The following is an 18,907-nucleotide window of genomic DNA, read 5'->3' as shown; positions in this document are numbered from 1 at the left end:
CCTAAAGCCAGAAATTTGAGACCAGCCTGAGTAACACTGAGATCCTCATCTCTACAAAGAATTAAAAAATTAGCCAGGCATGGTGGCTTGCTCCTGTAGTTTCATCTACTAGGGAAGCTGAAGCAGGAGGACTGCTTGAGTCCAGGAGTTGGAGGCTGTGGTGAGCTATGATTGTACCAATTCACTTCAGCTGCGGCAAAAGAGTGAGACCCTGTCTATAAAAAAAATACAAAAAAATCCCCCAACCTTTCTTAAAAACAGTTGAGTGGAAGGGTTTTCTTCCTCTTTATTTTTAGCAGCATTACCTAAATTTAGTCATTTTATCACTGATAATCTGTTCTTACAGCTGCTAATTCCTTCAACTGGCTAAGGGTGGTGATCCTTTTATTTTCTTTTTTCTTTTTTTTAACTTAGCAAGAAAAGCAGGAATACAAAGCATGGTCAGAGTGTTAAAGCAACTGGTAATTGGCAGAATGCTATGGTACTCTCATACAGTTCATTCATTCAACAAATATATATTGAACGTCTCTATGCACATGTCACTAGGGGTGCAGGAGTGAATAAAATAGACATAATCCTGCTCAGACAATGATGCAAGTACACAGATAAATAAAAAAAAAATTACTAAATGTAAACTGCTTTGAAGAAATAAGGAGGGGACTGGAATAGAAAACAGATGAGAACCTCATCCAGGAGGTGACATTTAAGCTAAGATCTGGAGGATGAGCAGAAGCCAATTATGTGAGAAACTGGGAGATAATATAAGAGGAAAGATAATTTTATGAAGATCTGAGTAGGTAGAAGGAAGCACATGTGCAAGTTTCTAAAGCAGAGAGAATCTGGCAGGTTCTGTAGCTGTTATTGCTAGATCCGAGTGGGTCAGAGTCAAAGCAAGCAAAGTTGAAGCTGGGGGATGTCATCAGGGACCAACCCATTTGGGGATTTTATTGGCCATAACAAAGAGTTTGTTTTTTATTTTAACTGAAATAGGGTATTTCTGAGGGGTTTTACAGAGAAGTATTGTCTTCAGATGGCAGAAGGGGAGAGGGAGCTCTCAGCAGCTGCTTTGGTAAGACACTAATTCCATTTATGAGGGCTCCATCCTCTTGACCTAATCACTTCTCCAAAGATCCCACCTCCAAATACCATCATCTTGAGAGTTAGGTTTCAACACACAAATTCTGGAGGGACGCAAACATTTAGTTTATAGCATGGGGAAATACTTTGAGCACAGAGACTCAAGACCTGGTGATGAATTGATGTGGGACATCAGGGAAAGCAAGAAATCTGGCTTCAGCCCCTGATGAGATGTTTCAATCAGCAGAGTGCAGTTCACTGAGGAGAGAGTCTGAGGAGGAACACGTCAGGCAGGGGAATTCAAGAATTTCTCTTTAGAATTCCACGAGACATCTAATGTACACATTGAGTGGGCCATTAAATAGGAGGCTGGAGTATGGCGGGGATTCACAGCAGCGTGTAGATGGTGTTTGAAGCTGTAAGCATGTATGAGAGACCAACTGAGAGGCTGAGAGGGCAGAGGGAGGGTCCTATTAAATATTTAGTCCCATTTGACTATTGAAAGGTCAAATTGAGAAGGAGGAGGAGTTGCAAAGGAAGACTAAGAGGATGTCAGAGTGTTAGGAGAAAAATGAGGAGAGAGGTGGTCTCACAAAGCCAAGAGAGGTGACTGTTTCCAGAAAGGAGGGGACTATTGTCTCAACTAATGCTGACAGGTCAAGAAAGAGGAGAATAGCAAAGTGTCAGTGCATTTGACAGCATGGAAGCCGTGACCTTCCCTAGAGAGATGGAAATTATACTAGGGATGTTTAAGGTAAATAGGAAGCTGGGGACAGGGGAGGGAGTTTCCCATGACTTTTTAAAGCAGCTTGGCTCTAAATGGAGGGTTGGCAAGGAGGAGCAGAGAAACAGGATGGGAGATTCTAGAGGTGGTTTGTTTGTTTTTTAGGATGGAGGTGATCACCTAAGGAGGTGATCTTGAAGGTGGAGGGAGAAAAGGAATAATATCCCATGTGAAGGAACACTGCACATTTGAAGAACTGAAGGAGGCTCCTTGACGTGACTGGCAGGCAGGAGGCGTGCGAGGAAGCCTGCTGGTCCAAGAGAAGATCACTCTGGCCTTGAAGACCACATGAGAGAGTTTCCCACTGCATATCTTGAGAACCATCCTGGGAAACCATTGCCTGGTTTTGAGCAGGGAGTGGCATGATAAGACTTGCATTTTTGAAAAGATCACTGTGCCTCACTAAAAACAATGGGCTGGTATCTAGGTGGCCGAGGTCAGTGCTTCTCAAACTTGAATGTGCATAAATGAATACCCTGGGGATTGAGCTTGTTAAAACGCAGATTTTGATTGTGAGAGTCTGCATTTCTCACAACCTCCTGGGTGATGCTGACGCTTACGGTGCTGGGGTGAGTCCTGGATCATACGGTGAGATGCAAGGGCCATTTGAAAAGCAAATGCCACAGAAGGGTCAGGACTTATGCAAGAGGACCCGTCAACTATGAGATTCTAGGATTTTGTTTCTATTACTTGTGTTTACTTTATGACTTCTTTTTTTTGAGGGAAGAGTCAGAGCAAAGGAGATATGTGGATAAAAAGGGGTGATCTGAAATAGGAAGATAGAGCCCATTTAATATTGAGAGACAAAAGCAAAAGGGTATGCTTTCAGGAAGAACTGGGGTGCTGTCAGAGATGCTATGACAGAAGTTCCTAAACTAGAAATGTCCCTCAACACACACTCATACTTTTGCCTTTAAAAAGTATGGGAAGATGGGATGGGGGAAACTGCTATTGCTGTGACAGGATGGGGACTTGTGAGAAGGAAGTCACGGCAAAGCCAGACAAAGTCAAAGGGACTTGGCCGTGTATCCATTTGTCCTTGTCCCTATGCTTCAGTTCTTTCCCTCCCTGCCTAAAGGATGTCCCTCTCTGGACTTCCCATTTTTCATCCTTTTTTACTGCAGATTTCCTTTAACTCATTTCTACCAACAGGCGGTTTCTTTACTTACCAATTTGGGGAGTGGAAGATATGTTTCTTTGAGTCCAGTAAAAATAAACCAAAACACAGGAGAGAAGACTGTGAGTTTCTACCCCTAAGTTTTCTTTCCCTCAAATACTGTCTTGTTCCTTTCTTAATTCCACTGCTGTGAACCTTGTAGAAAATCAGTTTGCTGTGCCACTTAACATTTATGGTTAAGCAAAGAAAAGAAATGTTCCAGTCAAGAGAAAAAGGGGCAAAGATGCGATGTGTTTAAGCTCTGCTACCTTCAGCCCTTTTAATTATTTTCTTTTTTTGTTTGTTTTTTTTTTGAGATGGAATCTCGCTGTCACCCAGGCTGGAGTGCAGTGGCACGATCTTGGCTTACCGCAACTTCCGCTTCCCAGGCTCAAGCAATTTTCCTGCCTCAGCCTCCTGAGTACCGGGGATTACAGAGGTGTGCCACTACCACCAGCCAATTTTTGTGTTTTTAGTGGAGACAGGGTTTCACCATGTTGGCCAGGCTGGTCTTGAACTTCTGACCTCAAATGATCCACCTGCCTCGGTCTCCCAAAGTGCCGGGATTACAGGTGTGATCCACCATACCCAGCCCCTTTTATTATTTTCAATACCACCAGAATTTTATTTTAACTTTTCTCTCACCCCCTGCCCCCATCTTTATGAACATTGACCTACATCTTTCCTCTCAGAAACATAAATGAAGTGTTAATAAGTTACAGGGGTTAAAGGTAGAGATGATCTCTCCTTTTCCACAGAGGGGGCAGCTCGGCTTTCATGGGTAAGTTCTGTGGTCCATCCAAAATGACAGCCATGCACATTCTGGAGCAACAGAAAAAGCAGCAAAAATTGTCCTCATATTGTGATTACAACCATACGTACAAATATGCCTCAGGGGAAAAAATACTCAAAAGAAGTGCAGTAATTTTGTTTTGGTGGCAAGGTTAAGTTCTTTAAAAATAATGGATCATATCACCTTTATAATTATATTTTGTTAAACAATAAAAATAATTGTTTTATTTGATAAACAATCTCATCTTGATGTCTTATCTGTAAATTTTTACTCTAGTTAAAGAAACATTTCTTTGTCATAAATGCTAGGTTTCTTGCTGCATCAGGTTGAAGTGTTCATTTTCTTGATTGAGATCTTAGAAAATGTGTTTCCCTGCTCTTTAGAGTCCAGTTTACATTACATCCTGTGAAATGGATTAATCACCAAGCTTTTCAATTCAAACTGCCATACCAACCTTCACTTTCAAGCTTTTAGCATTAAACCTTAACAAATATTGAAAACAGGAGGTTTATATATTTAGCATTACCAACTATGTCATAACAGCATCTACAGGACAAATTTCATGTCAACTTATTATTTTAGGTGCTGGCTTAAATCCCTTTAATCTTAGAACATCACATATTTTATCTTTGTAGGTTTAGGGTTTGTCACAAAATTTGCATGCACAGGGTTCAAAAATATAGCGAATTTGCAATGCTTTTAAATGTACAACCTACATGACTTTAATGCCAGACACCAAGTTTTAAAAGTACTGTTTCCTTTACTCATTGTCATACAAGTAACACTTTATATTATTTAGGTATAAATTTTTTTTCAGAATCCATTCTCAGACACATTACAGGGTCATTTATTACTTTTACATAACTGAACTTTCTAAATCCAGCACATCTAAATTTTCAGATGTGAAGCAGTATTAATATTTATCTGCCTTCTTTCATAAGAAAATTATACAATGAGTTTAGCAGATACAGATTTTGAAAGAATCACATTTAAAGCAGCATGAATTGAAATAAATGTGTATTTGAATGCCCAATTAATTTTTAAAAACTCTAAATCAATGAAACTGAATACGTTTTGATTTGAACACCATATGTCACCATAATGTATTTTTTGTCCTCATTTGGAGAAAACCATAGAGAAGAATTAACATTCACTGCCTTGTGCTGTCCTCTTTTCCCACATGAGTAGCAGATATTAAGCAGAGAATGTGTGCAAAAGTTCCACAAATAACTTCCTTTTTTAGGTGCATTTTTTTTTTTACACATAACTTCCTTTCTGCTAATCCTTGCCCCAAACTAGTTGCTACACATGGTTCTCTGGAATAAATTACTCCTCAATTGAGTCAGCTTACCCACAGGGGGTCTGGAGACTGTAGAGCAAGTTTCACATCCACTTGCTAGCTCTAGAACTTTGTGCACATTATTTACCCTCTGTGAGCCTCAGTTTCCTCATCAATAAAATAGGCACAGTAATGCTTCTCCCTCTGATAATTGTTTTGAGGATAAATATGCTGCTTACAGAGGCCTGGCACAATGCCTGGTACACTGCTGGCTTATGAAACAACTCAGAAACCTCAATAGCACCTGTGCATCTCCATGCACAGGCAGTTCATTCTCAGGCTTCCCACTCCTAGTTTTTTGCTTCCTTCCCACCTTGTGGCATCTCCAATTCCCTTGCACTTCCTTTCTTTCTAAACCACTTTTCTCACAAAAATTTGAAACAGTCCTACTGCAGTGTAATTGATGGAGAATAGTTTAAAATATTATTCCTATTGGGGGAAAACATAGACTTCAACAGGAATCAAAGCTTCTAGCTAAAGAAAGGGCACTCCTAAGGAGGATTTGTGGGCATTGCTGAGCCAGTGGAAGGTGCAAGGAGATGACTTCCAGGCCTCTGACAACATTGCCATTTTCCATTCTTGGAGTCCACCACTAAAGCCGCAGGGATGAAGTGAGGTGAGCCCTAGGCTGAGTGTCTCACAGAGGGGCTTCCAAGGGCCACAAACACGGCTCTTTTACACTCCAGCTCCTCTGAGGACACTCAGGAAGCAGGCAGAATGGACGGCCCTACTTGGGAAAGCAGAAAAGATATGTGGGAAACCCAGGGGAGTGTTCTGTGGGGCTGACAGGTTTCCGAGCAGACCACATGTGGAGGAACCTCTGGTTTGGTTCTGGGCACTCCACTTTAAGAGGGATGCTGGTAACTGTACTGTATCCACAGGAGAGTGAAAAGAATGAGCAGCACACACTCAGAACTGAGGAAGGAAATGTTCATCTGGAGAAGACAGGCCCAAGAGTGACTGCTGTCTCCACACACCTAGTGGCACTCTTGGCCAGGAGGGACTGTCCTTTTCTGTGGTTCCAAAGGAAGAACCAGGATCAATGAGTGGAAATTCAATGAACACTGACTTTGGGCAGGTAAAGCATTAACCTTTATGGATGTGCTGCCTTGTGAGATTGTGCTCTCCCTGTTGCTAAATTGATGAAGTACAGGCTACATGACCCTGTGGTTGGGATGAGGAGGATTACCTTCAAAGATCTGATTGGCTTTGGACTACCTATTTTTTTTCTTTTTTGCCTTTTAGAAAACTTTTTATTTGTGTGTAACTCTTATATTTTTCACTTTTAAATAAATGTATACAATAGTTGCAAAAATGAAAACAGTACAAAAAATAGCTGTAGACCTTTTATCCACATTCATCAGTTGTCAGCATTTTACCCATTTGCTGTATTATTTGTACTTTCTCACTTGCTCTTTCTTGCAGACTAGATGATTTTGAAAGTCCTTTCTCTTAGTGAGAGTTATGATTCTACATGCTGAGGCTTCTTTCCAGGTCATAAGATTTTAGAAAAATTGGAATCCTGCTGGCATTGCTCTTCACTGCACTAAGCATAAAATCTGAACTCCCCAAGGAGTCTGACCCTGATCATCTCTCTGCCTTCATCTCCTACTGCTCCTCATTCTGATCACCATGCTGCAGCTACACTGGTTTTTTCTTCCTCATACTTGCTAAGCTCATTCCTGGCTTAGGCACTTTGCAATTACTAGTTCCTCTGCCTTCAACACTCTTTGCTGGTTTTCTCATGGCTGGGGCCTTCTAATATTCCCTGATGCCCTAAGACCTCCCTCCCTCCCCAGCTCCTAAAAATTACCACAGTCTCTCATGTTGCCTCTTCTCTCTATCTGTGGTGACCTTGTTTATCTGTTTGCTTGCCTTTTGGCTGTCACTGCCAGTAGAATGTAAGCTTCATGAGCACAGAGGCCTTGTCTGTCTTGTTCTTTACCATGTCCTCAGTACCTGGGCCAGAGGACACTCAACACATATTTGTTGAATAAATAAATAAGAGAGTAAATGAGAACATCTGGTCAAAGACATAATGTGTACAAGGATAGATGTTAACATTTGACAACCTATACAAAATAGCAAGTGTGTAACTATTCTAGAAAGGTAAAGAGAAATGTCTTTGTCTCGTGGGGTATCATATTAGTCTATTCTTGCACTGCTATAAAGAAATACCCGAGACTGGGTAATTTATAAAGAAAGGAGGTTTAATTGGCTCATGATTCTGCAGGCTGTACAGGAAGCATAGCGGCTTCTGCTTCTGCGACGGCCTCAGGAAGCTTCCAATTATGGCAGATGGCAAAGGGGGAATGAGGCATCTCATGTGGTGGGTGCAGAAGCAAGAGACAGAGTAGGAGAGGTATTACAAACTTTTAAACCAGATCTCATGAGAACTCACTCACCATCACAAGGATGGTACCAAGGAGATGGCGCTAAACCATTCATGAGAAATCCACCCTCATGATCCAGTCATCTCCCACCAGGCACCGCCTCCAACATTAGGGTTTACCATTCAACATGAGGTTTGGGTGGGAACAGAGATCCAAACCATATCAGGTATACTGTAAGTGACAGACGGTTGAGGAAGTTTCCCCTGAGAGTGCCCCATCCCAAAGAAGATGTGGACTTTTCTCAGAAGCCAAAGTGCATTCTGCTGTGTCTGTTTGAAAAGATAGAAATCTGCTAGCTTTCCTGGAGCAAACTCCTTCTATGTGGCTGATTTACAAGAAAGACAGGGGGAGGAGGGTTATTTCTACATCTGGATGCCTACGGAACTGATTGAGAATGCCTCAATTCTTTAGGAAACCAGCTCCGAAAACTTCATCACATTGAGATTTCTTTCAGAGGGGCCCATGGATAATTCTACAGTGATGCTGTGGGCAGACACATTTTTCCGTGGGTTCCTTTTTCTAGGATCACTCTTGATCTATCAGAATGCAGTTTCCCAGCCTCCAAATGGTCCATCAAATTGGAAATGTACATGCAATTCCATTAAGAGTCCTGAGTCTTTCCCTCATAATCCATTTCCTGTCAGGTCTGATTACTGATTACCTTGAGCACTGCGCCTTTGCTGTGAGTAAAGTTCAAAAGCTTCTAAGCTTGAAACTGGCCTCCTCCTCAACCACGGAAGAAAAGTCTACCATCATTTATTGTAGAGATGACTAGAAATTGTAAGGCCTGGAGAGAATGGAATGTACCAGCCCTGGGAAAAACAGCCCCGGGAAAAACTAAAAGTTTCTGTTTATTCACTTAACTTGGTAAGAGTCACCATTTAACAGGGAAAAAATAATTTAAACTTAATCAGGGAAAATGCTGACTTGTAAAGATTTAAAAGGATAATATCTTAAAAGTAAATTATTACCACTAAGTCAAACTATCTGGAAGGGTAGTATATGTAAGGGATAATATAACAGAATCTGGAAGTAGACTTCCTGGGGTTTGAATCCCAGCTCTGTAACTTAATTGCTGTGTGACTCTGGGTAAGATATTTAACTTCTCATCTCTGTTCGTCAGTTTCCCCATCTATAATATAAATATCCTAATAGTACTTAGCTCACAAGTATTTTAGGATTAATGGGATTAACGTAAGTAGAGTGCTTACAACAGTACCCAGCACATTAAGCACTGATAAAGTATTTGCTATTTTTTCTTCTCTCTTATTCCCTACATCCAATTAAAGAAAAAAGAAAATCTTGTGTCTGCAAAGTAACCTTTTGATACATCACCTAATTTTGATCCTAAGGACAGCCAGGCAACATTAGTACATGTATCTTCTCTATTTTGTAGATAACTAGTCACAGATTCAAGGTCATTTAGCTGATAAGTGCCTGAACTCTAACTCAAACCTAGGCCTGGTGACTCTGACGTTGGCAGCCTCTCCACTGAAGTCAGCTACCTGTGTCATTGATCATAGTCATTGGTTCAAGTTTGAAATGGGCACTGCCTTTTAAGAAGACACATCCTTATAAGACTTATAGCCAAGAGCCTCTATTAAATCCTATATGAACTTGAATGTTTTTGAAATAAAAAATAAGTGAAGGTAAGTAAAAGCTTTTATTTGAACTGAAAACTATCTTCTGTGATGTTTCTGACCCAAACATTGAAGCATTACTTTCACTCACACACACAAAAAAACACCAAGATAAACAAACCTAGAAAGACTAATTATTTTTCCTGTGTCTCCTAAGAAAAATGTCAAAGGAAAACAAACAGTCCAGCGGAAAAGTAAATTAGCTTTGTAAAAAATCCTTTCCATTAGAAAGGCCTAGAATTCTAGTAGCTGTATAGGTAAGGCACATCTATTTATTTTTAAACACAATACACATAATTTGAGGATTATCTGGTTCTCAGGATTCTAGTGACTATCAGAGTAGGTCCAGCTTTGGGAAGGTTAATGGTGATGCCATAGAGTAATTACTTGGAAAAATAATAAACATCATTTCATAGTTTAATACCATGGTATCACTCCCATCAATATCCTTTTTTATTTTCATTTTTGCCCATCATAGAAGGAAAAGAAGAGAAGCTTAATTTGATTTACAGAGGGAAAACAACTCAGAATGTACTTTTTTATTCTTGGGGGTTGGGGGTGTAAAGAGAAAAGGTCGACCAGCTGGTTTTCATCTATATGCCATAATTCTCTGTTTAGTTTACACTATTAAACTCCAAAGCCTTTGCTTTAATCTTAACTGTTACAGTATGCCTTATTGCAGATTCTATCATGTCGCATCTCTGATAGGGTTTCCGACTTTGGCAAAGCACCATTCCCCAAGCTGGTCCTTGCCATATGGGTAGTAAATGCATCCAACATTTTTTCATTGGCGCCTGCATCATTATGTTTTGTCACCAATGGTTTCTCGGGTTTTCAGTAAATTGCTGCATATATTGTGGTTTGGAGATGCTGAGATGATCTCCCATATTTATTTATCTGTATACAGCTGAGTCCTCATTAGGGCCTCCCTGTCCTGCTATCCTCTTTCAGATGACCTAACATCTGTTTGTTGAGGGCAGGGCATGAGGTGGGGGGTGGTGTGAGTGGAGAAGCCATAAAGAGAAAAGAAAACTGAAAGCAGGGGGGACCAGTGTGAGGAAAAACAGCTTTCCAGGAGCCATTAACACTGAGCCAGGATAAGGAGAAGAGGGGAGGAGCAAAACCTACCTGATCTGTCTTCGTTTTGCGTATCACATCTTCGGCACAGTTCTGGGATCGTCTTGAGTGATGTGACTGAATACTGAATGGGAAGCCAGAGAAGAGAGGGCATAAAATAATTTAAAATGCGAGCATTCACTCAGATTGGCCAGAAAAACAAAACACAATAAGTGATACTTGGGCACAACATGTATATTCAGAAAATTTATCTCATTTTACCCTAAATGGGCTGCGTGGTGACCTGGCAGCATCCTAAGATCTACCTGCAGCATCTAACCACATGCAGTTTAAAAAGAGGGCTGGGCACCCCTTCTTTAACAAAAAAAGGTGGGGTGTAGCCAGCAGACACTCTCTCCCTCTTATCACTTCTGCTACTTGTGGAAGATGGAAGAACTGTCTGACCCTGAGAGTTTCAAGAAGATGGCCTTAATAATTGCATTCTGAATCCTAAGGGTGAGCTTGTGTACGAAAAGCCAAGTACGGGAGCACCTGGCTTCCTGCAGCATCCGGGGCAGTCAGGAGACATGTCTGTGCCGATGCTGACTGGACTATGCAAAAGTTCCTAATGTTGCCACTTGCCACAGATTTTACTGTGTAGCATCCATTATCTCCATGGGAAATACCAGGGTAATGTCATAAAAAGCAAGAGGGGTGTGGTTCTGTGTTTGAAAGCTCATCTCTTTCACATATAGATTAGTTTGAGTGGAAAGAAACCGCCCTCCAGGCTCAGTTTCAGCACCGACTCAGAGGCTGGCTTTCAGGATAAATTATGATACAAGGGGGCATACAATTGGAAGAGCTAAAACAAATGTAAAATCAATAGCTATGATTTATGAGGACAACATGTGATACCAATCAGTCTTTCTTTAGAGGAGGGTGTTTTAAAATAAAATAAATAAAATGAAATTGTTCTTTAATCAAAGGCCAAGTCAGGGACTATCTTCAATCACATTCATACTTTAATTCATAAAATGCAGCTCCCTGAAACTATTTTGCTTTTTACCTCTAAGGACAATGTTCTTAAAGTAAATGAGCTTGTATCATAAATTACTTCACCATTGCAAAATTTGGGGGGATTGAGAAAAAGCATTTAATCTAAAAGAAAAATGATCACAGGAAACTCATTAGGATTACTCTAGCATTACAAGTGAGGAATGTGTAATTAGGACACATTTATCAGTAAGAAGGTACTTTAGTTAGCTTGACGTCAATAGATGAAGCAAAGCGTCTGCATTGAGACTTCCTTGTGCTTTCCCCAGGATACCAGGACAGCAAGACATAGGGTGGGACGTTGTAGATATTGTCAGTTTGCCAACCGCATGTCACAAACAAATTAAATTTCCAGTATTTCCAAGTGAAAAGTGAAATCTCAAATGACTAATTAAGGAAATTACCCTTACCTGTCTGATGCAATAACATCCTGTTTATATTGGCCATGCCTCTGAGACTACAGGTGCTTTAGCAAACCCACCCACATGCTCAGAGGGAGGGATGACTACCTCTTAAACCCAAAATTAACCTGTAAGTATTTTTTTCCTTTCACATTATGTTCTTTGGGGGTCTGGGGTAGCACAGGTACACAAGGCATTTTTCTTGGTACTAATAAGGTACCTTATGTTTCTGGCCAAGTACAAGCTCTCTAAGGACTCTGGTAGCTTCTTGAGACCAGCTGGTACAGGTTAGATAATTACACAGTCTATAATTCAATTAAAATTGGGCCTTTTGTTTTGGCTGCCATGTGTCCCATTAAACACCCTTTGGCAAAGTCTCACTCTTTTTTTTTTTCTTTTCATCCAAGGCAAGAGTTTAGAAAGAGGAAATTTAAGATGAATTGTGTTTAAATACAGTTAATGAAAAATTCACTAAGGTTTGTTCACTGGGCTTAATGATATATATCTGATTAAAATGGGTGAGCTGCTATCTGTATTTCGAGGCACATGCTTCCTAACTGCCATCTCCCACCCCAAAGTCAGACATATCAGAATCTCTGATGTATTCGCTGTAGCTTCAACTTTTCCTATTTGGCCTCAAAGGCCCATAGTGTACAGTAAGTTTTAATTTGATGAGGTTTACATTTGAGCAGCACCTGGCTGGTGTGGGAACTGAGTTACAGGCGGACACTAGCCTAGGTGAGTCACTGCCACTGCCTCAACCTAAATCACTTGTGGCACTTTGCCTCTCTACCCAGAGTCACATAGGAAGTCACTTTGGTGAAGGCATATATTTTCATTCTCTGGTAACAATAACTGTGAAGAAAATATCATTTGCTACTCCTGGGAATAGAAATAAAAAGTATAGCAATCTAAAAAAGATGACAGTTTATCCAGAAAAATTAAAGTTTTGGAAAATTTTAAGGGTATATGAACATCAAATTCAGCAATGACTCTAATCTACATTGTGAACAAGTCCATCATTTTTTATAAAGACACAAGACAAAATCAATTTGTGGATCTGTTTCAGTAAGTATAAACATTGCTCCTTGGATGGAAGAAAAGGCTTAAGGGAGTGCTGTGAAGATTGTTAAGCTGTGATGTGAAGAAATGCACAGGAAACACATAACTCACAAAACCAACATCTAAAAATGTTTTCATATTTGCAAATTTGGGAATGAGCAAATGATCCAAGAAGTCTCCCTTGCAAGTATGCATTGTGCTACCATCTGGGAGCTGAAATGGAAGGCTTCCCAGGCCTTCATCCCAGTTCACAGGACAGATGGCCTTTTATAAGTAACTGTCAGTTCGCCAACATACCTCATTCTCAGGACAATGGCAAGCTCCCAGGGCAGCAACTACTGTCAGTTTGGCCCTATGGGAACCAAAGCCCATTGCATCTTCCCTGTCTGTGTCCTCCAATCCAAGCTTTTGTAGCCTGTTCCCTTGACTCCTATTGTCCTTGGGTGAGAAGAGTGAAGAGGGGGCTTGCAGTTAATGAAGAAGCATTACATTTTCTATCTCTATAGTTTATTCTTTTTCTAGAAGTCTTCCAGAGGTTATTCCCAGTGAACATAGACTTTTGATCTAAATTTGTTTTCCAGACTTCTTTTCCACTTCCCTACCATGTCTGAAGAAGAGCTCTGCCAAAGGTTGACCAGCTGCCTCAGCTTTTTCACTGTCCCTGTGCTTCCAAAATTTTGTTTGCTTTCTGTTCCTTTACTCGGGGGTCCCCCAATCATGCAATGCCCTCCTCTAGCCAGGCAAATGCCACCATTTCACAAGGCAAGGCCAGCTGTGTTCTGCTTCTCCATGAAGCCCTGGCTGATTGCTTTAGCCCTTACTGACTTTTCTCTTTTCTCCCCTTGGTAAGTTTCTGCATTGTCATGTGCTGTGGTGTTTCTTATCTGTAGGTGTTGGCTTCCATAAGCACTTGAGGGAAAGAATGATATTTTTGACTTGTATATGTGCATGGCACACAGGGACTGATTAACTGTTTAACTGAAATAGCAAGACGTGTACATATTGACTAATCCCTGGGCATAATATTATAGACATTCAAAGGAGCTCTTTCATGTTTAAGTAGTAAGTGGGACCTTCCTCCAGGCCTTTATACTAACACTAGAATTAATTAGCTTTCTGAAATAAAAATTTGACTAAGGCTCTGCACAGCCTATAGGACAAAGACCATATGCCTTAGCATGGCACATGAAGCCTTCCATGAGCTCAGCCTCATCTCGCATTGTCTACTTCTCTTCTGATTGTGGCAATAACAAATTCTCGGTGGTTACCATACCCATTGTTTTGCCTGTCTATACCTTTACATATGCTATTCCATCTACCTGAAATGCCATTCTGCCCATTACACTAGGCAAACTCCTTTTAATTCTTCCAGCTTTGCCTGGGTATCACTTCTACAAAATCTTTTCTGACCCCTGCCCCATAAGGAAGTAAAGCCAGCTTTCAAAGTGTGGTCTCTGGACCAGTGGTATCAACACAACCTAGGATTTGTTAGAAATTCATAATCTTGGGCTTCATCCCAGACCTACTGAATCAGGAACTCTGAGGGTGGGGCCCAGCGATCTGTTTTTTCACAAGCCATATGGGTGATTATAACGCACGATGAAGTTGGAGAATCATTGTCCTATATTATTTCCTGATGTTAGGCATATGTCCATTACAGAACTCATCATAGGATGGTTCATCTATATGTTTACCTAAATGCTTTCTCTGCTTCCTGAAAGTGTGGACAATATTTTATTTACCCAAGATACTAGGCACTTATTAAACCAAATTAAATAAATTCCTCTAGACATAAGAACTAATGAGGCAGGGATATAGCTCAGTCCATAATTTTGGTGGCAGTAATAATAATAATGTCAGTAATTAATATTTACATAGCACTAATCTTAGAAAAACCCATAATTACAAATCTAGCAATAAATCATTTTATATTTAAAAATTCTTAATATATTAATAGCATGAGTAATGGCTGATGGCTTAACCTTTTGTATAAAGGACAATGGATTTGGAGCCATAAGATCTGGATTGAAGTCCTGGTTCTGGCACTTATTAACTCTGTGGTTCTGGACAAATAATTCATTTAATATCTTTGGGGCTCAGTTTCCTTATGTGTGGAAGACAGATAATTATATAAGATAACGTAGATGCAGTCATTTTGCAAACTGTAAAGCTCTAGTAAATGTCTGTCTCTTCTCTTTATCCTGTTTTCTAAGTGTGCCCTCAGAGCTTCCCTCCTCATCTTCATTTCTGCCATGACTTTAAGCTCAGCAGATGAAGATATGAGAACTAATGAGGCGGGAAGAGAGGGATCGAGCTGGGAATAGAAAGGAAAGGAAATATAACTCAGCCTATCTCAGTATATTATTTGGCTTTTCTTTGTTCTTTCCTCACTGAAGAGAGTCTGTGGCCCAGGGATGACACTAAAAAGTCAGCTTCAAAAACTTCACAGAGTTGATATGGCACAAGATGATTCTATACATGCCAGCCTACGCCAGTCAGTTTTGTCACCATGCCATGCAAAACAGTTGGAACATGCATGAGATTCATAATGACAGTGCGTGATTTCTACGTTGGGCTACGGGGATCTCTGACCACCCTAGATATTGTTCAGGGCTGAAAAGCTTTGGCCCTTATTCCTGAAAACTGGAGCCAACTAAGCGAATGAGCAGACATTACTCAAATGGTAATGAGCCACAGAGAATGAAAGAACGAACATCCCAAGCACCTTTGCAAGCTAGAGACTTTCAAACTACTAAGGCCCCATAAAAGTTTCCAAAAGAAACAATTAAGCCAGCCATCCAAACAACCATGGTGAAATTCATGATTTCTCGCACAGTTTTCCAAAATTCAGGCAGGTATCTCAACAGGCACACAATAAAAACAATGGCAATAATGTGTACAAGCAAAGCTGGGAGTGACAGCAGAGACATGTAGCTGAAATGAAATTTTCAGAACATATATTTTTCTAAAATTTTAGCCTCCCCTCTAAAGGCCTGCCCTTCCAGTTCAGGAAGACTTCATGCCCTCCATTATAAACTGCGTTCCATTGCCCCTTCTCTTGGGACGTGGCACTAACAGTCTGCTCCTCCACTGCTAACCCTTTGCTGGGGCTCAGGTTTCCACTTTTCTCATCTCCTAAGGACTCTTGCCTGCCACCATTCTTTCCTCTCTCCTTATCCTCAGCCCACTCTCAGCATTGGCTTTCTCCTCTGGTCTTATAAAGGTAAGCAAGCACCACTACCACCTCAAGACTCTGCCTCCTTGACTGAGCATGGGCCTTCCTGCTCTTGCATTCATCAGCCATCTCTTTTGAAAGAATTGTCTCTGTGTTTCTATTTCCTCATCTCTGCATTTACTCCTCCAGCCCTCACGATAGGATTCTGCCCACCACTCAATAGATACTGTGCTTATTAGGGCCACCAAAGGGGTCTTAACTGGAAAATCCAGAGGGCATTTTTCAACTCTCGTCTTTATAATGACCTATTTGCCACCATCAACTGTTGTTTAAAATTCCTTAAATACACCCCCCTTGTCTTTTTAGTTCCCTTAGTTTTATTTCTTTAACTTTGAAAACTTCTTTCCAGTTTCTTTTGTAGAAATGCCTTTGTCCAGACCCTACCACATGGAATATACTTCTGCACAGTTCAATCTTTTGAATATTCTTCTCTTTCCACATTCCATGTTTTCACAGATGACCTTAACTATACCCCCAATTTCAACCACCACCTCTACATAGTACAGATACTGGTGATCCACACTTTCATACCTCTATTAGACTCTGCTTTAAATACATTTCTTCCCACCATTTGGGCTCCATTAATGAAAATTATTATAACTAATCCTATTTTCAAATAAATTTGAATTTTGCTCTGATACCTTATTTTTATCATATCTTCATTCTAAGAGGGTTTTTTTAAAGTTCTTTTATGCTAAGACATTGTTTGTGGTTGGTATTTGAGAAAACTCAGTAACTCTTTTGATCATTTTAAGAGTGCATCAGGAACTACTCTATTGCAATGTTAATTTAATTAATATAATGTGTAGTCAGGCAAGAGATGAAGATCCACTTGGTAAATGTGGTAAGATCACAGTATTGAATGATCTCCTTATATTGTATAATAAGAAGTGGACATGGATGGAGAAGAGACCTACCTGAACTGGGAAAACCAGAGGTGACCATGGGGCCCAGCAGATGTAGTTTTCAATGCAGTGGTTACAAATATGGATTCTAGAGTCAGACTACCTGCATTATATCCTGACTTCACCATTTTCTAGCTAATTAATCTTAGTTAACCTTTGTATATCAGTCTCTTCACTGGTAAAAAACAAGGTTCTGACTGTACCTTCATTAAGGTGTGTCCGGGAAGATTATGAACTAGTAATATAAAACCTGGGAAGAGTGTCTGATGCACAGTTAAGTGTTCAATAAATGTTAGCAATCATATTATTATTTATATTTAAAAGTACCAAAACCAGCATTTTAAAATGAAGCCAAAGTAATCATAATTATAGAAGCAAAAATTACAAATGACAAAAGAATTACAAGAAAAAAGTATGTTATAGTAGGGCAGATGGCCAGTCATAAACCTTGTTCAACTTCAATGATAGTCTATTTTTAATTGTGAGCCAATAATCAATCACTGTCAAAATACAAGGACTCACTGCCAAGAATGGAGTTTAGTACTATAATCAAATGTGACCTACCATGAAGTTAACCTGACATTTCATAATGTGCTTAGTTATTAATATAGCATACTATACACACTTTGAGAGCATAGCAAGTCTGTGTCATTCACCCCAAGCTTAGAACCAAGTCTGGTACTCTGATAATGTTTAGTAAATGCTTGTTGACTAGATTGGCATAAAAGCTAATTGTGATGAAAAGGTGAACAGTTTTTGTCAATAATCTGCATAGTCAATCTAATAATTTCTATTGACTATCAGGCAAGATAAGAACTTCCAGGACTATCTGCAGAGTAAAAGGGAAAATTTAAAAAAATCCAGCGGTTGCTCATTCTTCTTAGAAACCACTCTATTTGTAGAGTTATTCTCTACCTTCTCTGGCAGAGGTGTCCAGTCCAAGATTTGGAGTTTGGGAACCTAGATTCTAGTCCTGGGGTCTAACACTAACAATAGAATATCCAAATACAACCCATCTTTTCTGGATTAGATGATTCCTAATTCATTTCCTGGCAGGTATTAAGAAAAACAAAATAACACATATGGCATATGATGTTAGAACAAGGTGTGAGGTTTCTGATGATGCTGAGCTGGAGAAGGGAAGAATGAGAGGCAATTTAGCCTTGAATGCAGGATACTACAAAAAAACACTGCATAAAGCTGAGGTATTCTGGACAGTTGCTGGAACTAGATCACACGGAGAAGCACTAAACAAAGTTTCCATATAGATAAGAACAGGGCGACTGCTAGGAAGGGCAGGGCTTACAGACGGAGACAGTGAAAAATGGATTGAACCACTCAGAGGCCACATGAAAGTGTTGGTCACCTTCTAGAAGGTACAGAAGAAAGTACAATAGGGTCCATCTTATTCAGTATATTCATTGCTAGAGAGAAGGGGAGGCTAGGTTCTTTGTACCTTGAATACCTTTATACTCTTTTTCACATCTAAGCTGTATTCTTTGCCCATGCCAGCTCATTGCCTGAGTCTACTTGAAATGAGTCTTTCTCAAAATGTAACAAAATCTGGGGAAGCATCAGGGGATTGAATGGAGTAAAAGGTGATGCACACAAAACAGAAGGGGGCAGGCATTTTTAGTAAAAATGCTGCACAGTCTGTGTGATAGAAAGACATGAAAACTCACTGAAAGTGAGATTATTTTACCATAAGAATTAATTTTTCTATCAGACAGTGGTTCAAGCACCTTAGGAAAATGAACCCATATAATTTTTTGCCATTACTCTAGGTTGCAAAGGCTTTGACCAAAGAGGATTGAAAAGTGGAAGGATACTTATTATCTTGATCTCATTTGACCTGTACAAAAAAATAGTTTATGCAATTGCCAAAAAAGTCAACTTTCATCAAGGTTGCAGTCAGAGTTACACAGAAAGGCAACAGAATATTTCTCTCACTTCTATTTGTATGTGTGTGTATATGTCTGCATGTGTAAATACTTACATGTATATATGTGTATA

At 40.0% G+C, this 18,907-nt stretch overlaps 1 protein-coding gene across 14 annotated transcripts in view; it reads right to left on the bottom strand.

The window, feature by feature from the left end:
- SNCAIP (synuclein alpha interacting protein) overlaps positions 1-18,907 on the bottom strand; it is a 152,702-nt gene that overhangs the window by 49,880 nt on the left and 83,915 nt on the right. For 10 of the 14 annotated variants that reach the window (XM_055386543.2, XM_055386536.2, XM_055386540.2 and 7 more), the window contains one exon: positions 10,311-10,383. In XM_055386543.2, coding sequence (XP_055242518.2) covers positions 10,311-10,383 — 73 coding nt within the window. Of the gene's footprint in view, positions 1-10,310; positions 10,384-13,051; positions 13,193-18,907 lie in introns of those variants that run through there. The other 4 variants (XM_055386530.2, XM_055386537.2, XM_055386532.2 and 1 more) reach the window with 2 other exon arrangements.

The sequence above is a fragment of the Gorilla gorilla genome, chromosome 4 (assembly GCF_029281585.2).
Source record: "Gorilla gorilla gorilla isolate KB3781 chromosome 4, NHGRI_mGorGor1-v2.1_pri, whole genome shotgun sequence".
Lineage (NCBI taxonomy): Eukaryota > Metazoa > Chordata > Mammalia > Primates > Hominidae > Gorilla > Gorilla gorilla.
The sequence above is the reverse complement of the archived record's forward strand: the minus strand, read 5'-3'. Positions and strand labels throughout refer to the sequence as shown.